Here is a 25180-nt window from a genome sequence, read left to right as displayed (position 1 = left end):
TATAATGCTATTTGTGGTATAGCCCTACGGAAGTGCATTAGGGCCACAGTGAAGAAAAAAAAAATACAGTAAAGAGGGAAGAAGAAAAACAAACTACCGGTATATGTCAAGAATAAAGTCGACATGCTGACTTTATTCTCGACATTTCCACTTTAATTTTGACGCTTATGTCAAGATTAAAGTCAACATTTCCACTTTATTTTCATAGTTTACTTCATAATTAAAGTAGAATGTCATAAACTAAACTTCATCCTAAAATCAATGTTTAATTTACTCGATTTTCTCAAACCCCGTCATAAGTTAATGCAGCACATTAAATGCTTGTGTTGTGTTCCCCGACCCAGTTGTTAATCACTATGCTTCTTAAACTGACTTCCTCCGCACTAAGAGGAGGCAGCAATTACCGCACAGAATCCATTCATTTCATGGTATTCCTGCTCTCTAAAAATTTAGAATGCTAAGATAAATACTTGATATCATTTTCATGATGAAATGCATTAAAGCAGGTATTAAACAAGCTCGGTAGTGAGGCGATAGTGCTGCTCCCTGGCAGTATGGGGTCCCCAGGTGTACTTTCAGTGTAGAGACCTTTATGGCAGGTGTGACGAGGCTCCAAAAAACTGGATGTATGAATGGGTATCACACAGGTTTAACTTAAATATTGTGTAAATGTTGGGTTTGTGATCTGGTGGTCGGAGACACGAACACAGAATTCAATGCATGTTCTTCTGAGCGGGCTTTCTTTATTGCACGCGTGCTGTCTGCCTGACGTACCAAAACCCCAGTTCCTATCCTTCCTTTTACTTTCTCCACATAACCAATCACCACACGATAAAGGTCTTTGTGAAATTGAAACTAGTTATAAACTTAGCCCACGGAGTGTTCAGATCTTTAAAAATATCTTTGCTATACATGTTTAATTATGCCATCTATTCAGGGTTGCTCCCATCCCGGCAAACATTGTGTGCAAGGCAGGAGAAAATCCTGAACGAGTCGCCAGCACATCGCAGGGTGAATACGAGCAACACATACACTAGCAGTGTCAATATAGCATAACAAAATCCCACATCCTACATGACTTTGAAAGGAAACTGAAGCACGCCGAGTAAACCCACCAGAAACAAATGCAAATTCAAAGCAGGGAACACCCAGGACCCCTTTGCTGCGAGGCAGCAGTGTAACCTCCATGATTAATACATGCTTTAATGCATTTCATCATGAAAAAGATATCAAGTATTTATCTTAGCATTCTAAATGTTCTGAGAGCAGGAATATCATGAAGTGAATGTATACTGTGCGGCGATCCAAAAGGAAGTCAGTTTAAGAAGCACGTACTCGATTTAACATGGCTCGGGGAACACTTAACACAAAGCATTTAATGTGCTATATAACTTATGACAGGGTTTGAGAAAATCTAGTAAATTAAGTATTCATTTTACGATATTCTACTTTAATGGCAAATTACCAGAATAAAGTCAACATGTCAACTTTAATCTTGACATAAACGGCGAGAATAAAGTAGAAATGTCGAGAATAAAGTCATCATGTCGTCACACTATTACACAGTACCCAGGTACATTACACAGTATTGAAAACAAATAAAACAAGTACAACTTGGCTTGCAGTATTATCCAGTAGTATAGAAACAGTATTTACACATTTGAACATAATGGTCAACGTCTGACCTTTTAAAACCAAAGCATCTCCAGATAACGGACGTGACTCCTTTTTTTCGGCGAAAGTTATTCTGTGTCATCATGTTCAACTTTATCGTCTGCTACAGCTTCACTTTCGGAATGCTCTCTGTCCATTTTCAGAGTGCAATACCTACACTACCACTACCTATTTAGCGGTGTAGCAGTGAAAAAGAGCCCCCGTGCAACACCGCTGTGACTAGCGGTGTAGCAGTGATAAAGGTCCCCATGTGAACAGTTTCCCGCTGCGTCACGTTCCGAACGTCATTTAGGCAATTTAAACCAGTGTTGCGGTATAACAAAAATCCATATCATAACAAAAATAAAAACGGTTTTCGGTAAGAACCAGTATACCGCCCAGCACTAACAGCAGTGTATGTTATTTAAGAAAACCAGAAAATGTATACCAATAGATTATAAAGGAAACATTTAGTTTTAGACTACAGTTCCTTGTTGATAAATTATATCTATGTGCTTAAACTACTTTTTGAATATGCTGGTATTGATCGATGAATAATTTTATAAATAAACAATGAATGTAAAATGTGTTTTACAATGGATTGTAAAAGGTGTATGCTATAGTTTACTTCCTATTTTTTATTATATATAAATGTGTGAACCTGAGCATTTGACCTTTTATTTGTAGGTTCCAAAGATTTGGTGGTGAAGGCACAGGTCTTAGCTGGTGGCAGAGGAAAAGGCACGTTTGAAGGTGGTTTTAAGGGAGGAGTGAAGATTGCTTACTCGTAAGTGCAGCAGCAACTGGCATCAATACTTTACTAGATTAAGCTTATATGCAGTTATAGGTTTATTTAGGACCCATTGAAATGTTTTTGTGCTGTGGGACTATATGATTCTATGTTTAGGGTGTTGTGAATACTTATCATTTTAATGTTATATAAAATCAATTTAAATAGTATACAGCAGTGCTGACCTAAATCACATTAAACACTTGTATCCACTTTTGCTGTTGGAATAATTAAAAATCCTTCCTTTGGTATAATTATGGATTAACATAAAAAATACATCAAAATTCATGTACATATATTGATAGAAAATACATTCGTCCCACAGTATCCATGGGGGATTAGTTCCAGGACTCTCAACAGATATCAAAATTTGCAAATGCTTAAGTCCCTTCTATAAAATGGCATAGTATTTGCATATAACCAACACACATTCTCCTGTATACTTTAAATCATTTCTAAATTACATATAATAGCGCTGGAAACATTAAAAGTTGCACAATTTTTAGCTTCTTTCTGCTGTATTTTGTGAATGCTCAATTTGTTTTTACCGACCTTATGGCCCACTTTAGCAAGTGACACTCTACTTTTCAAAAGATATTTTTATTTTCTCATAGATTGATAGTACTTTACACTCCTTCCTAAGGCTCCTTTATACTTGAGAACTGCAGACGTGGTCTTACACAGAGGATGTGCATCCTGGTCTTAATTTTAAGTTTGCAGTTTTTTAAAGACTTTAACAGTACTCTCTAGCTATTCAAAAATTAAATACATTAATAATGCTAAAATAGTCATTAACCTTTACTTTGCATATTGACACTGATGGAACATCTCTGATATTTGAGATTTATCAATCAATCCAGAGGTTTTGGTGCCATATACATTCATTCTCTGCCTTCCATAGCAGTTTTATTTATCATGGACGTTGAAAGAATGCCAGTACCTTCCATGCAAGGCGATTACCTTGTAATGTAGACATTTATATTCTTTTAAGTAAAGGCATGCCTAATCCGTTCTGTTTACTTGTTACAAGGAATGTTCTGAAATTAACAACTTTTAAAAAGTAATGAAAAGGAAAATATGGCTATTAGCTAACCAAACAAGTTTGATAGACTGGTCTTTTCTCATTTCTAAAACTTACTACATTCTTAAGAAATTTGCCCTAAACCTAACTGGAGAACAGTAGACATGTGAAGTTATATAGTAGTGTGTTCTTGCACCCAACCAGACATTTCTGGCAGGCAGCATTTAATTATAGTCACAGATCCTAGCTGTGGTCATTGATACTGAAAGATATAATGGTTGCTTTGCTTTTATTGTTTCCTGAATAGGGTGTAGTCACCACAATACAGTAATCCCTCCTCCATCGAGGGGGTTGTGTTCCAGAGCCACCCGCGAAATAAGAAAATCCGCGAAGTAGAAACCATATGTTTATATGGTTATTTTTATATTGTCATGCTTGGGTCACAGATTTGCGCAGAAACACAGGAGGTTGTAGAGAGACAGGAACGTTATTCAAACACTGCAAACAAACATTTGTCTCTTTTTCAAAAGTTTAAACTGTGCTCCATGACAAGACAGAGATGACAGTTCTGTCTCACAATTAAAAGAATGCAAACATATCTTCCTCTTCAAAGGAGTGTGCATCAGAGAGAGAAAAACAAACAAATCAGTAGGGCTGTTTGGCTTTTAAGTATGCGAAGCACCGCCGGTACAAAGCTGTTGAAGGTGGCAGCTCACACCCCCTCCGTCAGGAGCAGGGTGAGAGAGAGAGAGACAGAGAAAAACAAAGTCAAAAATCAATATGTGCCCTTTGAGCTTTTAAGTATGCGAAGCACCGTGCAGAATGTGGCTTCATAAAGCAGCTGCACACAGAAGGTAGCAACGTGAAGATAATCTTTCAGCATTTTTAGACGAGCGTCCGTATCGTCTAGGTGTGCGAACAGCCCCCCTGCTCACACCCCCTACGTCAGGATCAGAGAAAGTCAGCGCAAGAGAGAGAGAGAGAGAGGAAGTAAGTTGGGTAGCTTCTCAGCCATCTGCCAATAGCGTCCCTTGTATGAAATCAACTGGGCAAACCAACTGAGGAAGCATGTACCAGAAATTAAAAGGCCCATTGTCCTCAGAAATCCGTGAACCAGCAAAAAATCCGCGATATATATTTAAATATGCTTACATATAAAATCCGCGATAGAGTGAAGCCGCGAAAGGCGAAGCGCGATATAGCGAAGGATCACTGTACACAGTTTTACAGAGGAGAATTTTTTTCTTTCTTTCTGCAGTTGTGAAGTCTGTGGTATGTTTATTTAAATGTTTATTGAATTTCATGAAATTAAATATCATGAGTAAAAACTGTTTCTGTGTTACCACTGAAATTTCATTCACTATTAATGCTATTTGGTCAAGAAATTTTCAAATGGATAATGTGAGTTCTCAATGCAGCTTGTCTACAATTTCATTATGAGGGGTTACTTTCTCTGGCAAAGTGCTACATGTGTGACAGTTTAAGGTCAGGGAGCAATAAGGTGCAATCCATTTAATTTAACTTTTTGTTATATTTCAAAGTGTGAAATGAGTTTAAAAAAAAAAAAAACTTTATTGTTAAGGAAATGAATTATTTTAATGAACATGCTAAGTGATTCAACACACATTTTTTTCTTAGTCCAGAGGAAGTAAAAGAGATTTCTTCTAGAATGATTGGAAAGAAGCTTTTCACAAAGCAAACCGGAGAGAAGGGTAGAATATGCAATCAAGTGTTTATTTGCGAGCGCCGGTACCCAAGGAGAGAGTATTATTTTGCTATTACAATGGAACGGTCATTTCAAGTAAGTAATCAGAACTTAAGAAATAAAACAAGAGGACTCCAGCAATGTTAAAACTTTTTATCTGAAAAATGTATAAAATTTAGAGGAATTGAAATTATTAGTATAGTGATTAAAAATATAGATTTTTTTTACAACATGTATGCAAAGACTGTTCTGACTGTGCAGTGTATTTCACTAATTTATCTTTATTTTGAATACCACAAATAGGTAATAAATGAAAGCGTTTTGACAGAAGTATTTCTGTAAAATCTGTATAAATTTTAACACTTAAGTATTATTGCCTCTAGGTGGCAGAAAAATAAAAGAAAATTCTGTAATTCTAAAAAAAAAAAAAAAACATTTCTACCATGGTATATTATGTATTACATAGCTATAAAATGTATTTATATTATTTCTTCTTCAAAAGCAGTGACCTGGTAGGAGGCAGCAAACACTGCATATAACTTTTTTTTTTTCATAGCTTATAGTGTTAAGTCTTCCACTTTTATAGTTTGTAATACTGGTAGTTTATTCATTAAGTCAGTGTTCTTGTAATATCAAAAAGTAATTCATCATGGTTAATATAATATGTAAGATGTTTCAACAATGCACAATAAACAGGAAAGTGTACAATAAGATGGTTGAGAATTTTAATGAAGTTTAACAGTATATTCAAAATGTATCGTTTACTGTATTTTGTTGCTGTGGAATGGCAGTGCAACCTTATGTAACACCATATTGTCTGAATCATTCCATGCAGATGAAAAATTGGAAATATATGTATTTGTTTAATCCCATTCATGGCTATGTAGCACCATGTTGTCTAAATCTTACCATGCAGATGAATAATTGACAATACAGTATGTGTATTTGTTTAATCCCATTCCTTAGTTATTAGATTGTAAAGTGGTTAGCAGATAAAAACAGAATCTCCAGGCAATCAATGAATATAATGTCCAAGATTAGTTTTGGCCATTCCATATAATGTCATATTTAAACTTTTCACTTAGTTTTAGCAGTGTTGTGAAGTTTCCCCTGTTTTTGTGTAATTGTGGTTAATTGCCGCTGCCTCATAATGATGGTGAGAGACACTTTACATCTTGTTGTCTGCAGAGCAAGAGGAATAGCACTAACCACTCTGTCCAGCAAACTGATGGATTTGTGCATTTCTTTTCATTGTCTACTTATATATTTTTCACAAGTGGAAAGGCTAAGAGATTAGCACATATTTACAAATACAAATGTTGATTATTATTTGAGTAAGAACCATAGTTTAGAACAGAAACCATTGTCACATTTTTATGTTTTGTCCTGAGTTGTGTAGCAACCTTTTTGTCTATAGCAGTTTATGTGATATGCAATTACAAAGATGAGCACAACATAAGAAAAGGTTTTTCTATGTACTGTAAGCAACAAGAGTAATAAGAGTATATTGTATTTGCATTCCGATTCTAGTTACTTGTACACTTTCACTTGCCAACTTCCCTCTCATTTTTATTGTAAAAAAATTCTGTTTACCGTGCCATACCATTTTAAGCCAGCCTAATTCAGAGCAGGGTCGCAGGTACCTGGAGCCTTTCCAAGCAAGCATAGCATGAAAGGCGGGAACAATCCCTGGAAAGGGTGCCAGTCTCTCTCAGGGTGAACTGACACATGCACACTGGAAGAATAAATAAAATGAGTTGTTTTTTTTTTTTTTTACTTTTTTTAATTTTATTGATTTTATTGTAATCATTCCATACAAATAGATCAATTTTTACAAAAATAGGATTGAAAACAAATCAATAAATTTTCTATATATATTTACAGTCATATGAAAAAGTTTGGGGACCCCTCTCAGCCTGCATAATAATTTATTCTACTTTCAAGAAAAAAGATAACAGTGGTATGTCTTTCATTTCCTAGGAACATCTGAGTACTGGGGTGTTTTCCGAACAAAGATTTTTAGTGAAGCAGTATTTAGTTGTATGAAATTAAATCAAATGTGAAAAATTGACTGTGCAAAAATTTGGGTAGCCTTGTAATTTTGCTGATTTGAATGCATGTAACTGCTCAATACTGATTACTTGCAACACCAAATTGGTTGGATTAGCTCATTAAGCCTTGAACTTCATAGACAGGTGTGTCAAATCATGAGAAAAGGTATTTAAGGTGGTCAGTTGCAAGTTGTGCTTCCCTTTGACTCTCCTCTGAAGAGTGACAGCATGGGATCCTCAAAGCAACTCAAAAGATTTGAAAACAAAGATTGTTCAGTATCATGGTTTAGGGGAAGGCTACAAAAAGCTATCTCAGAGGTTTAAACTGTCAGTTTCAACTGTAAGGAATGTAATCAGGAAATGGAAGGTCACAGGCAAGGTTGCTGTTAAACCCAGGTCTGACAGGCCAAGAAAAATGCAGGAGTGGCATATGCGCAGGATTGTGAGAATGGTTACAGACAACCCACAGACCACCTCCAAAGATCTGCAAGAACATCTTACTGCAGAAGGTGTATCTGTACATTTGTTCTACAATTCAGTGCAATTTGTACAAAGAACATCTGTATGGCAGGGTGATGAGAAAGAAGCCTTTTCTGCACTCACGCCACAAACAGAGTCGCTTGTTGAATGCAAATGCTCATTTAGACAAGCCGGATTAATTTTGGAACAAAGTGCTTTGGACTGATGAGACAAAAATTGAGTTATTTGGTCATAACAAAAAGCACTTTGCATGGTGGAAGGAGAACACTGCATTCCAAGAAAAACACCAGCTACCTACTGTCAAATTTGATGGAGGTTCCATCGTGCTGTGTGGCTAGTTCAGAGACTGGGGCCCTTGTTAAAGTCGAGGAGGGTCAGATGAATTCAACCCAATATCAACAAATCTTTCAGGGTTGGATATTCCAACAAGACAATGACCCAAAACACAGTTCGAAATCTACAAAGGCATTCATGCAGAGGGAGCAGTACAGTGTTCTGGATTGGCCGTCACAGTCCCCAGACTTGAATATCATCGAAAATCAATGGGATGATTTGAAACAGACTGTCCATGCTGTTCAGCCATCAAATTTAACTGAACTGGAGAGATTTTGTATGGAAGAATGGTCAAAAATACCTCCATCCAGAATCCAGACACTCATCAAAGGCTATTGGAGGCTTCTAGAGGCTGTTATATTTGCAAAAGGAGGCTCAGCTAAGTATTGATGTAATGTCTCTGTTGGGGTGCCCAATTATGCACCTGTCTAAATTTGTTATGATGCATATTGCATATTTTCTGTTAATCCAATAAACGTAATGTCACTGCTGAAATACTACTGTTTCCATAAGGCATGTCATATACTAAAAGGAAGTTGCTACTTTGAAAGCTCAGCCAATGATAAACAAAAATCCAAAGAATTAACAGGGGTTCCCAAACTTTTTCATATGACTGGGAGTTTAAAATAAGCAAAGAGCCTTCTGAGCCAAAATATAATAGTCAGTATGTCATTGGGACAAAATATACTTTAGCTTTCTTTTTTTGGTATAGGGATTGTTCTACCAAAGGATGATTATTGTACAAAACTGAGCTATTGGTGTTGTTCACCATTTTAACACTTAACATGACCAGCATTTAGATAATATTTTATTTTCATTATTTTAAATGAAAAGACATGCATTCAAAGTGTACTTTTGTAAGATAATGGCTTTATGACTGTTGCAGAAATCTGTTTTCTGATATGAAGATACTAACAGGCAGTTGATGATTCATACGATTTTTCCTTGCAATCCATGTTGGTAAATCTTCTGCCATAGTTGCATTTTCTGAAAAACGTGCAATAGGACAGGTGAAAGCAATTAAAATATTCTTGAATAGTGTTAAATCGCCGAATTTCACCAAAGAGTTATTCACAATGAATTTGCTGCATTTGCCTTTGTTTGTCAGATTATTTACTGATAATTTGGCCGGTTTAGGAGAATTTGTTTTTTGATACCAGCGCCCCATAATGCTTTGTGAGGCCAGTGCAACGTCCTCTGGAGCTGTAACATCCAACATTGATGGGACTGCCCCCCAGTTGTATATGAAATATTTATTACTATTTATAAGACATTTATCTTTTTGATAGAATGAAAAGTGAAAAGCATCAGCACAGACATTTTAGAGAGCCTTCAGCATGACTTCAAAAAATAGAACAAGCCATTGGTTTAAATCATGGCACACCACTTTTAATTTTTTGTCTTTAAAATATCTATATATTTTTCTGACTTTCGACTATTATTTTGGTATTTCGTTTTGTTTTGATGAAATCTATGATTGTGCGTTTCTGACTGTGTTCTTTCTACTTTGATAACACGGAGGCACAGTTATGCAGTGGTTGGCACTGCTGCCGCACAACTCAGGTGACCTTTGTGGCCATAATAATCGGTCCAGTACAGTTGGCAGACATTTCCCTAGGCCCCAGGGACACTTTAAAGATGACTGCACCATTATAGTCCGGTCAAATCTATTTCAGTTAGTCTTCACCATTGACTTTAATGCAGTTTGCCAAGTTTGGTGAATATCACAAACAGTTCTGTGATTTTTGGGGAACTCGTGGCGATATTCTCTTCTCTTACGTGTATGCCACATTGAAAAGATAGATTGCAATTCAGATTATGGATCATGATTTTGTGTTAGAAGGATCGTGATGTGTTTTTTTGGAAAGTTCACCCACCCCTAATTTGACTAATCAAGTTTTCAAATTTATGTATGATTCATTAACCCTTTGACGAGCTACTTGGAAAGGGATTGCAAGCTACTGGTAGCAGACCCCTGTTTTAATTTGATGGAAAACTTCAAACTAGATGTTAAGAGAGAGCCCCCTCTCTGTCTTACTTTAGAAGGGAGCAATTATCAAATGAGACATCCTTCTAAAGCTCTTATGTTTTTGAGAGTTTTCTTAAAATGAGCTGCAAGTATTCAAACAATAAAGCATTAGAAACTGGCAAACTTCCTAGAAAGTACACCTGCTTGCTTAGCCATATTAGGGAAATCAGGCTCTAAATCATCTTGTATTCTTTGCTCAAGTCAACACTAACAAGTCATGAATTTACCAGTAATCCAGTGGCTTGTCATTTATTAAAAACAAGGAACCAGTTTAGGGTACATTTTAAGTCAGAGAAGCACATATCTGTGGCCCCTATAAACGATAACTGCCTATTTAAGCCTTTCATCAATGTGGTATTCAGTCCACGGAAGTCGTTAGATATAAAAACTTTTAGAGATTTCTATGTTGTGCACCTCTGAAACTGTTATTGTCCAGTCCCAATTCATAGGTAAAATGAATTCAGGAGCATGCACTGCATACAGTACAGTATGTTATACCATTATTAACAATTTATTCAATTTCTCCTGCTTTTTGCATACTTATTACTTGGCCATAGCCCTCTAGATGTGTTCATTTTAGTATTTTCATTTTTGTTCTGTGTGGCTTACCACTCACTATGTAAAAGTGCTTTGAGTAGTGAGAAGTGTTATTTAAATGTAAAGAATTAGAATTATTATTATTCTTATTATTGAAAGAATTACTCCAGCATAATCTGTCTGTTGCTGGCCTTGTGTTCCAGTTACAGGCATTGCAGTATGATTTGTTTAGTATCTTGAACTGAGACTCCACTAAATATTTTACATAGTATATTGGCACAGTAGCTAGTGATGATGCCTAGCATTGCAGGACCCAGTGTTTGTGTCCAAGCCACATCACAGTTTGCATGTTTCCATGCTGTATCCCAAATTCAACTCTACAACTTCTCTCCTGGGCCTTTTAATTCCATAATGTATGCATGGGTGATATAAATTATATTTGCTTTGTACCTCTGTAGTTGTTTTGTAATAGGGCACATTTTTATGCAGACTGAACTGGATTTTACATGCTCTGCTTTATTGTATTTTTAAGGGACCTGTTTTAATAGGAAGCGCACAAGGAGGTGTAAATATAGAAGATGTTGCTGCTGAAAATCCTGATGCTATCATCAAGGAACCAATTGACATTGAAGAAGGCATCAAAAAAGACCAGGCTCTTAGGGTAATTTTTGTTTCTTCCTTTCATATTAAGTAATTTGTATATTTTATACATTTACTTCCACAGTTCTTCATGTTGTTGATTTATATATTTATTTTAGAAATTGGGCATAATACTGGTGCATCTTGTTTTATAATTAAAGTTGTAACACTAGTAGTAGTTCCACTTTCACTGGCTTGGATACTTAAAGTTCTTATTTACAGTAAATGTACACCAGGCACTCCTATACACAAAAGGAGGTACTTTGAGGTCTGATTAAATAGTAAGCAGTCAAGGTTTGAGCCTACTCCTCCAATACAGAGTTATAGAATAAAGACAGAAAACAAACATGATTCCATTGCAGGACATAAATATGTACACTTAACTCTTTGATTTTATAATACTCTGTGAATAAAATGCAAAAATATATACAGAACACTTTCGATTCAGAGTTGTTCAGCAGTGTAAAATTGAAAAATTGCAATGGCGGCGCGCTTAGACGCTGCGGCTGTGTGCTCTCCGACTCAGATTTTGTTTTTTCCACCCTGCCTGGATAATACACGTATAGCCGGCAGGATATTTTATCTATCAGCTTACAGAGCGAGAGTTGCTCGACATTCGAGTTTCTCCGCGTCCACAACATTCCGGATGACATCTCACGAACACCAGGCTCTCCGTGGATTACAATCCCAGCTTCGAGGAGCCGGCGGTGGCGCAAAGAACGTAAACAAAAGAGGGGGTGCCGAGGTGGCGTGCTAGTGAGGCTAAGGAAGCAGCCACACAAACCACCGCTTCCAAGCATTTTCTCCTCAAATGTGAGGTCTCTGGCAAACAAACTGGACGAGTTGCAGCTGCGGATTGCAACGGAAAAGATCATCAGGGACTGCTGCATCCTGCTGATCACGGAGATGTTGCTTAATCCACTCATGCCGGACACGGCGATCGAGATAGCATGCCACACAGCACACCGGCAAGACAGGACAGAGCACTCCGGTAAGAAGAGAGGAGGGAGGGGCTGTGCATTTATGTGAACAATAGCTGGTGCACAAATTCCACCATAGTCACCAGACACTGCTCTACAGACATGGAGTTTATGACAATTAAATGCAGACCCATATACCTCCCCCGTGAATTCAATGCTATACTGCTAACTGCTGTGTACATAGCACCAGATGCTAATGCTAACTCGGCTCTGGGGCTTTTGCATGACACCATCAGCAGTAAACAGAGCAAGTATCCTGAGGCTGTTCACATCATTTCTGGGGACTTTAATCATGCAGATCTGAAAGCAGTTCTCCCCAAATTCCATCAACACATAAAGTGTGCAACCAGGGGAGTAAAAACACTGGACAAGTTGTATACAAACATCAGACAGGCCTATAGGGCTAAACCCCTAGCACACCTTGGCCAGTCTGATCACACGTCCCTGCTTCTAATCCCTGCATATACTCCCCTCAGGAAACAAGCTTCCACTATGACCAGTACTGTTACTCTATGGCCCGAGGAGGCCTCCCAACAGTTGCAGGACTGCTTCCAGAGAACCGATTGGGAGGTTTTCCATCACCAAGACTTGGAGAACCACACTATGGCAGTCCTGGATTACATCAGGTTCTGCACGGACAATGTCACCAGGGACAGACGCATAAGGATTTATCCTAACAGGAAGCCCTGGATGACGAGGGATGTCCAGAGTCTGCTGAAAGCTAGGAATACTGCTTTCAGGTCTGGGGATGGGGCTCTTTACAGTGTAGCCAGAGTGAACCTGAAGAGAGGCATCCGAGAGGCCAAGGCAGCATACAGAAGGAGGATAGAAGACCATCTGAGGAGCAACAACACCAGGCAGGTGTGGCAGGGTGTCCAGCACATCACCGGCTACAAATCCAGCAACTCCTTGGCCGCTGAGGTAGACGCTTCTCTGGCAGAAGAGCTGAACATCATCTTTGCCTGCTTTAAGGTGACACCAACAGCAGCTCCATCACAGCAGCCTGTTCACAACAGCAATATACTCACAGTGGAAGAGTGTGAGGTGAGGCGGGTGATGAGGAAGGTGAACCCGAGGAAGGCTGCAGGACCTGACGGTGTGGCTGGACGGGTGCTGAAAGACTGTAGATCAACTGGCCGGAATTTTCACTAGGATTGACAACCAGTCCCTGTCCCAGGCCACTGTCCCATCCTGCCTCAAGTCCTCAATCATTGTTCCGCTGCCGAAAAAATCCATCACGAACAGTCTGAATGCTTTCCGCCCAGTGGTACTCACATCTGTCATCATGAAGTGCTTTGAGAAACTGATGCGGAGTCATATCATCGCCTGCCTGCCAGCAGACCTGGACCCATTTCAATTTGCTTACAAAGTAAAGAGATCCACGGAGGATGCTGTGGCCACAGCCCTTCATGCTGCCCTGACCCACCTGGAGCAGCAGGGTAGTTATGCCAGACTGCTCTTTGTAGACTTCAGCTCAGCGTTTAACACCATCCTCGCACAACGACTGGTGTCCAAACTGGCAGATCTGGGATTTCATCACTCACCTGCAGTTGAATACTGGACTTCCTGTCTGGTCACTCCCAGAGGGTCAGGCTGGGTCTCCACACATCCACTGCTCCCAGCCTCAACACCGGGACGCCGCAGGGTTGTGTGCTCAGCCCGCTTCTCTACACCCTCTACACATATGACTGTGTCTCCACTCGCCATAGCAACAAGATTATAAAGTTCGCGGATGACACGACAGTGGTCGGACTCATCTCGGGCAAGGAGGATGAGCTGGCATACAGGGACGAGGTGGAGCGACTGTCAGAGTGGTGCACAGTCAATAACCTGCTCCTCAACACCAAAAAAAACGAAGGAGCTTGTTATTGACTTTAGGAAAAACAAAACTGACATCCAGCCACTCATCATTGGCAGGGCCTGTGTGGAGAGGGTCCCGGTGTTCAGGTTTGCTGGGCATTGAGCTGGAGGATGACCTGACCTGGAGCGCCAACACCAAGGAGCTGCTGAAGAAGGCGCAGCAGAGACTGTATTTTCTGAGAATTCTCAGAAAGAACCATCTCCCAAAAAATCTGCTCCTTGCTTTTTATCACTGTTTCCATCGAGAGTGTGCTCACGTACGGACTGTGTGTGTGGTACGGCAGCTGCACTTCCTCAGAAAAGAAAGCGCTCCACAGGGTCGTCAGGACAGCGGAGAGAACAATTGGTTGTACCCTCCCCACTCTGGAACAAATCTACACCTCCCGATGCTGCAAAAAAGCAGTAGACATTTCACAGGATTCATCACATCCCGGTCATTGCCTCTTCCAGCTTTTGCCATCGGGCAAGAGATACAGAGCAATGAAAACCAGGACAAACCGCCTTAAAAACCGCTTTTATCTGAAAGTAATCATGGCCCTGAACTCAGAATAAAACTGCTCCATATCATTCTACCAATGTGCAATATAGACCTTAAGTCAACAAGTGCAATTTGTATATTTATTACTATTCGGTTTGTTATTATTTTCTCTCTTCTTGTCTTTTTGTCTTTTTAACTCTTTATTCCTCACGCTGAGTCGACTGCACCTTCAATTTCGTTGTTCCTTTGTAAAAGTGACAATGACAATAAAGATTATCTATCTATCTATCTATCTATCTATCTATCTATCTATCTATCTATCTATCTATCTCTATCTATCTATCTCTATCTATCTATCTCTATCTATCTCTATCTATCTCTATCTATCTCTATCTATCTATCTATCTATCTATCTATCTATCTATCTATCTATCTATCTATCTATCTATCTATCTATCTATCTATCTATCTATCTATCTATCTATCTATCTATCTATCTATCTATCTATCTATCTATCTATCTATCTATCTATAAAAATGGAAGAGGTATAATGTTCTACGTGAACTCAAATTAAGTACTTAGAACAAATTGTGTTGTTATGTAAAAATCCTGAACAGTTTAAAAACACACATTCAGAATACATGGCATAGTATTTTTTTTCTCAGTTTCTAACGGGAGCAGCTGAAAGAACAAGAAGAAAATTCAGTAGCTTGGCATATCTATATATATATATATATATATATATATATATATATATATATATATATACAGTAATCCCTCCTCCATCGCGGGGGTTGCGTTCCAGAGCCACCCGCGAAGTAGAAACCATATGTTTATATGGTTATTTTTAGAATGTCATGCTTGGGTCACAGATTTGCGCAGAAACACAGGAGGTTGTAGAGAGACAGGAACGTTATTCAAACACTGCAAACAAACATTTGTCTCTTTTTCAAAAGTTTAAACTGTGCTCCATGACAAGACAGATGACAGTTCTGTCTCACAATTAAAAGAATGCAAACATATCTTCCTTTTCAAAGGAGTGCAAAGCAAGCAGTCAAAAAAAAAATCAATACGTGCCCTTTGAGCTTTTAAGTATGCGAAGCTCCGTTCAGCATGTCCTTCAGGAAGCAGCTGCACACAGCCCCCCTGCTCACACCCCCCTACGTCAGCGCAAGAGAGAGAGAGAGAGAGAGAGAGAGAGGGAGAGAGAAAGTAAGCTGGATAGCTTCTCAGCCATCTGCCAATAGCGTCCCTTGTATGAAATCAACTGGGCAAACCAACTGAGGAAGCATGTACCAGAAATTAAAAGACCCATTGTCCGCAGAAACCCGCGAAGCAGCGAAAAATCCGCGAAATATATTTAAATATGCTTACATATAAAATCCGCGATGGAGTGAAGCCGCGAAAGGCGAAGCGCGATATAGCGAGGGATCACTGTATATATATATATATATATATAATTCACTGAGCCGACAGGGCACACAACACAACCATGGGATACGCATGACAACTCACAGAGCCACGCCCGCCGATAACTCGGAGCCCACCAACTCTAAGAATTATCGAAGTCCATGGCAAGCAAGACGCACACAAGACAGAGCCACACCCACCAACAATTCGAGCAAGAGTGAAAGCATTTGCCAAGAATGTTTTCATTAATCAAGAACGAATGTCGGAGGTTCGAAGACAATCACATACCGTCGTGGTACTGACCATAAACGATGACAACTGGCGATCCGGCGGCGTTATTCCCATGACCCGCTGGGCAGCCAACCGGGTAACCAAAGTCTTTGGGTTCCGGGGGGGGAGTATGGTTGCAAAGCTGAAACTTAAAGGAATTGACGGAAGGGCACCACCAGGTGTGGAGCCTTTCGCTTCATTTGACTCAACACAGGAAACCTCACCCGGTTCTTAGTTGGTGGAGCGATTTTTCTGGTTAATTCCGATAACGAACGAAACTCCCTCCTGCTAAATAGTTACGCGACCCCCGAGCGGGTGGTGTCCAACTTCTTAGAGGGACAAGTGGCAAGGAATTCCCAGTAAGTGCGGGTCATACGCTCGCGCTGATTAAGTCCCTGCCCTTTGTACACACCCCCCGATGCTACTACCATGGTCGGCTGACTTGGTGGATTATATATAGAAAAGTAGCCGGAACCGCAAAGAACAATGAAACGTCAACGTGGCTCAGAGGTCCATGTGGACTGTAGCAGAGACGAAAGCGACTGAGGCGGTGTTTGGAAAATGAAACGTCAACGTGACTCACAGGTGCATGTGGACTGTACACAGACGAAAGCGACTCAGGTGAGGAGTTGAGGCCGGGCACATGAGCAGGCAGTGCGTACTGAACGATGACTAAGAAATCAGCAGACTAGAATGGCAGGGGGGCTGGGGCGGAATGGGCATCCTTACCCTCTCCCCCCATTCCGCCCTCCACGCCCGAGCGCCGTCCAGCCCCGTCCCTCGCTCTGGGAGGTGGAGGCGCGACGGCGGTCCTCCAGTTTTCAGTCACGGACAAAATGGAGTTCCATCTTTTCATTCACCTACAGTCGTATCCTCAAACCCACCCCATTTGGACAACTGTGTCTTTCAGGAAGTGTTCACCCATCAATACATAATAATGCGGCGTGTGCTACGCTGCGGGTTGGCTATATAATATATTTTATTATATATAAATAAAAGAATCCCCCCACCTTTGAAATATTCCCTTTTTTTTTTTTTTGCTTTACAGCTTTGAATATAAACACACTGTGGTATAGCGGGTCCACGGCTTCCAATATAAAAGGTCAGGTTTTTAAATCCGTATAGTTGTACCGTTCTCCGTGTGTGCGATTGCACGTCCGCGGCAAGTTAATGGGGTAGTGGGAGCGAGTCGCACCTGCACATGAGGGTGCGGTCGTTCTTGATTGCCTCATTGGCTTCCTGTGGTGCGTGATTAAGACACGGCGCACGAGGATGTGTGTGTATGTATATATGTTCGTTTGTTCAAAATCTTAAATCTCTGAAAGTTCTTCACCGATTGCTTTGAAATTTTGACACAACGTTGCATTCGAATACGTACGTGTTTTTATATACCTATATTATATAGATGTCACACCTGTGACAGGTAAAAACATGCTTTGTTTGAAAAACAGTGCCATCTGTTGGACGTAAAAGCAACACACGCTATACAAAATTTTTCAGTGCAATCGATCTGCTTTAGTTCATCCAAATAATGCCTTGCAGAAGATCAAACTTAGGTCGTCGTACTCGCAGAACGGAAGCAGTGCGACGAGTAATTGCAAATCAAACTGAGGAAGAACGGGCATCAGCGAACAAGCGAAACAGACAAAGAATGGCTCGAATACGTGCCGAGGAAGCAGCAGAGCAACGTGCAGCCAGACTTGAGGATGCACGGTTGCGAGCACTGTGATAGCGTTCTGCAGCTTCAGATCTGCTTCGTTCTCAACAGAATGAACACGACAGGCTGAGAGTGGCTGAAAGACGTCAACAAGAAACAGCAGATCAGCGTCAAACACGACTCCGTGCTCACCAATCACGCGATTACAATCGCCTTGCATGAATGTGTTGCACTGCCGGGAAAAATTAAACTGCCTCAACTTGGAGAATCGCCAGAGCCATTAAAAACTTTGCTTGCCGGATATACCGCCGAATCAAAGCATTTCCTATCTAACATCAGGAAATACAACTCATGCTTCCAAATGACGTCGTTCGGTGCAGAAATCGTAACAGCTCAATTCATGCCAACTTTCAAAGTGAAAGGACAAATTTATCATAAAGCCGGCTCCCTCCTTCCGTTCCCAGATGGTCAACATAAATTCCTACAAATGTATTTGTGATGGCAATGATGAATTGAATGCATGCTCCGGAATTTCTACCGGCATAAAAAGGTCCATCGTTTCCCAACTGCAAGAGCTTCTTCACTAAAAAAACTATTTAGTGCGTTTGTTCAAAACAGCAATTGACATGATGCCATCTGATACACACAAGATTGTTATTCATGCTGACAAACTGAGTGAATGAGCTATTCTTGCGGCCAAGAAAAAAGACGTCTACGAACTTAACAATATTATTCAGTCTAACATTCAAAGCGAGGCACTCACATACAAGTCCGTCGACACCGTTGTGGAAGCAGATGAAGCGGTTAATTATCCAACAGAATTTTTAAATTCACTCGATCTGCCAGGGATGCCACTGCACTTACTCCAATTGAAAATCAGCATGCCAATTATGTTCCGAAATATCAACCAGCCAAAGCTTTGCAACGGCACGTGGCTTGCAGTAAAAAAATTAATGAGCAATGTCGTACAAGCAACAATCTTCACATGACCTTTCAAAGGTGAACATGTCCTCATTCCTCCCATTCCTATCATTCCAACGGATATCCTATTTCAATTTAAGAGATTGCAATTCCCAATTCGATTGGCGTTTGCAATCACCATCAACAAAGCTCAGGGCCAATCTTTACAATTGTACGGTTTAGATCTAGACACGGATTGCTTCTCACATGGACAATTTATATGTTGCGTGTTCTAGAGTCGGCAAACCAGACAATCTCTGTATCTGCACAGACAATGGAACAACAAAAAATATTGTATACCCACAAGCATTGTGAAATTAAACATATTAGAAACGTGCGCTTTCTGTTTTCTTTCTTTTCCATTTAACCAGACTGAGCCACAGCAACGCGTGGCCGGGTACAGCTAGTATAATATATATATATATTGTGGGGAACAGCCCGGACACAGACAGGTAGACATGTTGATTCACCACACACATTTATTTACACTTACATTTACAATAGTAGTGAGCACAATACCCAGTGCCTCAGCACCAATCACCCTTTTAAGTCCTGGCCACAACACAATGCCTCAACTGTCTCTGGTCCGCCTCCACTCCTGTCCACCAAGCTTCGTCCTCTTCCACCCGACTCTTGCCCCCGACTGGAGGGAGGCGGCCCCTTTTATTCGCCCCGGAAGGGCTCCAGCTGCATCCTGGGGCTCGTAGTCACACCCCTGGGTGGCGGAAGCTCCAGCGGTGAAACCGGAAGTCCACCGGGTGTCTCCAAGTCTCTTCCGCCCAGTTCTTCCCGGTGTAGCGGAAGTACTGAGGTCCAACACTCCCAAGGTATTGGGGCGCCCTCTGGCGGTGACCACAGCAACCAGGGAGGACGCCCCCTCGTGTTCCGGAGGATCCACAAGCCCTCCTCCGGTCCTCCTGGGCGTCCCGGCTGGGCATGTATGCCCGCCGGGCACCACAATATATATATATATATATATATATATATATATATATATATATATATATATATATATAAATAATACAGGTCGACACCTGAGAATGGGGGATAAATAAATCGAGAGAGATCGAGGAAAAGAGAAAGCACACGGTCAAAGGGCGGAAAACAGCAGTCATGATGTTACAAACTGGCCACCTGGAAAGTGGAGACACCACGAGCTGGGGCCCCGCGAAGAAGCGTTAGCCGGTGGCACTCTGGGGGCTAGTTCTGTTAATTTTGTTTTCTGAAATCCCATTCTTCAGAACAGCATTACAAGTACAGGTGCTGGTCATAAAACTAGAATATCATGACAAAGTTGATTTATTTCAGTAGTTCCATTCAAAAAGTGAAACTTGTATATTAGATTCATTCATTACACACAGACTGATGTATTTCAAATGTTTATTTCTTGTAATGTTGATGATTATAACTGACAACTAATGAAAGTCCCAAATTCAGTATCTCGGAAAATTAGAATATCAGTTAAGACCAATGCAAAAAAAGGATTTTTAGAAATGTTGGCCAACTGAAAGGTATGAACATGAAAAGTATGAGCATGTACAGCACTCAATATTTAGTTGGGGCTCCTTTGGCCTGGATTACTGCAGCAATACAGCGTGGCATGGAGTCGATCAGTCTGTGGCAATGCTCAGGTGTTATGAGAGCCCATGTTGCTCTTATAGTGGTCTTCAGCTCTTCTGAATTGTTGGGACTGACGTATTGCATCTTCCTCTTCACAATACCCCATAGATTTTCTATGGGGTTAAGGTCAGGCTAGTTTGCTGGCCAATCAAGAACAGGGATACCATGGTCCTTAAAACCAGGTACTGGTAGCTTTGGCACTGTGTGCAGGTGCCAGGTCCTGTTGGAAAATGAAATCTGCATCTCCATAAAGTTCGTCAGCAGCAGGAAGCATGAAGTGCTCTAAAACTTCCTGGTAGATGGCTGCGTTGACCTTGGACCTCAGAAAACACAATGGACCAATACCAGCAGATGACATGGCACCCCAAACCATCACTGACTGTGGAAACTTTACACTGGGCCTCACGCAACGTGGATTCTGTGCCTCTCTTCTCTTCGTCCAGACTCTGGGACCTTGATTTCCAAAGGAAATTTACTTTCATCAGAGAACATAACTTTGGACCACTCAGCAGCAGTCCAGTCCTTTTTGTCTTTAGCCCAGGCGAGACGCTTCTGACGCTGTCTCTTGTTCAAGAGTGGCTTGACACAAGGAATGCGACAGCTGAAATCCATGTCTTTCATACGTCTTTGCGTGGTGGTTCTTGAAGCACTGACTCCAGCTGCAGTCCACTCTTTGTGAATCTCCCCCACATTTTTGAAAGGGTTTTGTTTCACAATCCTCTCCAGGGTGCGGTTATCCCTATTGCTTGTACACTTTTTTCTACCACATCTTGTCCTTCCCTTCGCCTCTCTATTAATGTGCTTGGACACAGAGCTCTGTGAACAGCCAGCCTCTTTAGCAATGACCTTTTGTGTCTTGCCCTCCTTGTGCAAGGTGTCAATGGTCGTCTTTTGGACAACTGTCAAGTCAGCAGTCTTCCCCATGATTGTGTAGCCTACAGAACTAGACTGAGAAACCATTTAATCAGCTAATTAACTCAAAACACCTGCAAAAGCCTTTAGAGTGTGGCACCAGGTGTCTTCAATATTGAACCTTTTCACAATATTCTAATTTTCCGAGATACTGAATTTGGGACTTTCATTAGTTGTCAGTTATAATTATCAACATTAAAAGAAATAAACATTTGAAATACATCAGTCTGTGTGTAATGAGTGAATCTAATATACAAGTTTCACTTTTTGAATGGAATTACTGAAATAAATCAACTTTGTCATGATATTCTAATTTTATGACCAGCACCTGTAGTATTTTTTTCTGCAGCATTGTTTATAAGCAGGCGGTAATGATGGAAAGAATGATAGTCCGTCATATGCCACACAACAAACTTGTATATGCTATCAGTGTTCTTTGCCAGAATGAATCTGTATCAATTTCCAGCAGTTTTGTTTAAAATGAAGTTGCAGAATTTCTAGGTCCTAGGTTTAAGCAACGTTCATTATTCCAGAAGGCATTGTTTAATTGTTTTTACAGCAATGATATAGAAACATAAAAAATACTTCACAGGTATAATAACATAAATGGCACACAATTTTACAATCATAAAACACATCTAACCTTGCTATTGCATAGTGCCAAAATCCACATTAAAAACATTGTAAGTGAGAAATCAAAGAAGCCTGTGTTTGCTTAGTTATGGTTTACTTTACTTATATGATGGCTTCAGTCTGTCTGTCATACAAACATGAGAGATTCTTGTTCATTTTGAATTTGAGTAAATTTTGGGTTTGCAGAAAATCTAGATTAAAAATTACAATATGCTATTTTTATATTTTTAGTTTTGAAAAGTGAATATTAGGTAATTATTTAATAAGCAATGCATATAGATTTATAAAAACAAACACTGTTTAACAGTAAAGTCCATAAGTTTTCTTTGTTACATAAGAAAAATGTTACAAAAAGGTATGGTACATAAAGAATAAATGCAGATTAAAAAGAGTTCTATTATTGATTCCCTTTGTAATAATGTTTTTTTTAAATATTTTCTTAATAGGTTGCAGAAAAAATGGGATTTCCACCTAGTCTACTAGATGAGGCTGCAGAAAATATGATCAAACTATATAATCTGTTTATCAAGTATGATGCTTCAATGGTGGAGATAAATCCTATGGTAGAAGACTCTTCAGGAATTGGTAAGAAACAAATTCCTGAATAACAGGAGCAGTATGACAGAACATGATGTGCTGTGTTTGTCAGTCAAGTCATAGTGTGAACTGAATAAGCATTTTTGTATTGTAATTCAAGTAAATGATGTGAAATAGCAATCAAGAAGAACATTCTTTCAGCGACAACAGTAAATCTCAAAGATTCATACATAGTAAATAAAAGCAATTACTTCATAATTAACAATGCACCATAATTATCAGTTTTATTAAAATAATATGACTAACTTAAAACCTTTGACTAAAGAATATGTAGGAAAGCTCACTTTAAATCTGAGGCAAAAATTGTCAGTGCCGAGTGTACCAGACTGGATTAAACGGTATTGATGAAGGAGTGGGGACTTTGTTACTTCTGGTAAGAGAGCCTTCTGTGATTTAGTTTATGCCAGAATCTTCAAGTTGAATATTCAGACCATTTGTACTGTTTCAAGAATTTTTATTTTAAAACATTGTTGAATTTTATTTTAATATATTTAGAATTTTGAACAATAATAAATTCTGTGGTCAAGTTTGTACAGTTAATTGATTTTTAAAATTTTTTTCCCCCCTGTGACCAAGTGCTTTTCTTATTTCACTGAATAAGGGTGATTCGTGTTATTCTTGGAAACTCCCAGTTAAGTATTGTATCAGGTGCTTATATCATTAAGAAAATGCTAGTTTTAAGATTAGTTCTGAGCAATCAAAAATAAAAATACGTTCGTAAACCATTTTATTTCTTTAAATATAATCATTGCACACATTACAATCAAAAGTGCAATTGATGTGATCCCAGTTGGCAACCCCCCAGTCCAATACACAGTTCAGTCCCACCCTTCAGAATTGACCATCTATGTGCCATAGCCAGGTGTGCCTTGGCCTGGGTCCAGCCACTTGGGTCCTCATCAATGAGGATCCTGTGAGCCGGATCAACCTCAGGGAATCATGCCTTATGGCCTTAGTGCCATAACTTATGCTTCCTCATAATGCAGGTAATGTGCCTTATTTGGGACTCCGTGAGCAACCACTCGTTTGACACAAAGTCACACCAGCAATACCCAAGGATTCTCCGAAAAGACTCTGTACCAAAGGAGTCCTGTCTTCATCTCAGGTCACTGGATAGCATCCATGTCTTGCAACCATATAGCAAAACAGGAAGCACCAGGACTCTAAAGACTTGGACCTTCATCCTTTTGCAAACATACAGAGAGTGCCACACACCTCTTTCCAGCAACCCCATGCCCCCCCTATGCTCTTTCAATCAGTCTACTAACTTCATAGGAAGAGTCACCAGAGACATGAATGTCCCTGCAGAGGTAAGTAAACCTCTCGACAAGATGGACATTCTCTCTGCAGACAGACACACTCCCAATGGCTGTGCCAAAGAGGCCATTAAAGGCCTGGATCTTGGTTTTTATCCAGGACACTTGCAAGCCCAGACACTCTGACTTTTCACTCATTCTAAAGAGAGCCCGCTCAGAACCTCCATTGACTCCGCAAAGATCACAACATTGTCTGCAAAGTCAAGATCAGTGAATCTTTCTTCACCCATATATGCCCCACATCCACTGGACCCCACGATCCTCCCCACACACAGTCCATGCAAGGATTAAACAGGGCATGAGCAAAGACACACCCCTGACGAACCCCAGAATCAACTGGGAAGAACACAGAGGTTCTGCCTCCAGTCTGCACAGCACTCACGGTACCAGTGTACAGGCTGGCCATGATATCCAGCAACTTTGGAGGGATACCGCAAAGTCTCAGGATGTTCCACAGGACAGCTTGATCAACTGAGTTGAACACTTTACGAAAATTGACAAAGGCTGCAAAGAAAATCTGATATTCGAATTAGTGCTCCATGAAAACCCTCGGTGCCGGGATGTGGTCAATGATAGACTTTTTAGACATTATACCAGACTGCTCCGGTCGCAGGTAGGTGAGCAGGTGATCACAGATCCTATTGAGGATGACCCTAGCAAGGACCTTACCTGGCACGAGAGCAGTGTTATTCCCCAGTAGCTGCCGTAATCCAGGTAATCACCCTTCTCTTTCCGGATATGAAAGACAAGTCCTGTTTTCCATTCATTTGGGATGATGCCAGTCTCCTAAATGGAAGCAGAGATTGCTTACAATGTCAGAAGGACAGCCATACTACCAACCTTGGAGAAGTTCACCTTGGATACCACAGTTCCCTGCAGCCTTCCCTATCCTTCCGCTGGTTCACCACCTGTCACTAGACCATAGATCAGGCATGTCAAACTCACTACCATTGGTGAGCCGCTTCGACTGCCATACGTGCGTCAGCGGGCCGCACTGTAACAAATACTATTATACAAAGTTACTGTAGCTTTCTTTCCAATACTGAAAACTTTAAAAAATGTAACACTTAAAGTTTAAAGTCTAAAGAAAAGCAATTTATTTCCATTCAATCTCCGTACAAAATTGTACAATTAGAGTCTTAGCCTCTTAGCTAGGTCCTTATATTCACTATATTATATTCATTGCTTATATAGGAGTCTTACAGTGTGAGATCTATTTCTTTTGTCCCGACACTTGGCATCTCTTGT

General features: G+C 40.2%; 2 protein-coding genes across 2 annotated transcripts in view; both read left to right on the top strand.

Moving 5' to 3' along the window:
- alg11 (ALG11 alpha-1,2-mannosyltransferase) overlaps positions 1 to 25180 on the top strand; it is a 357044-nt gene that overhangs the window by 305105 nt on the left and 26759 nt on the right. The gene's annotated exons all lie outside the window — the stretch shown is intronic.
- The window catches only part of sucla2 (succinate-CoA ligase ADP-forming subunit beta), a 74308-nt gene that overhangs the window by 28120 nt on the left and 21008 nt on the right, over positions 1 to 25180 (top strand). The window contains exons 3-6 of the mRNA XM_028799691.2: positions 2341 to 2440; positions 5103 to 5265; positions 11132 to 11260; positions 22466 to 22604. Coding sequence (XP_028655524.1) covers positions 2341 to 2440; positions 5103 to 5265; positions 11132 to 11260; positions 22466 to 22604 — 531 coding nt within the window. The remainder of the gene's footprint in view (positions 1 to 2340; positions 2441 to 5102; positions 5266 to 11131; positions 11261 to 22465; positions 22605 to 25180) is intronic.

This window comes from Erpetoichthys calabaricus, chromosome 4 (genome assembly GCF_900747795.2).
Source record: "Erpetoichthys calabaricus chromosome 4, fErpCal1.3, whole genome shotgun sequence".
In the NCBI taxonomy this organism is placed as follows: Eukaryota; Metazoa; Chordata; class Cladistia; order Polypteriformes; family Polypteridae; genus Erpetoichthys; species Erpetoichthys calabaricus.
This window is presented reverse-complemented; position numbering and strand designations above follow the sequence as displayed.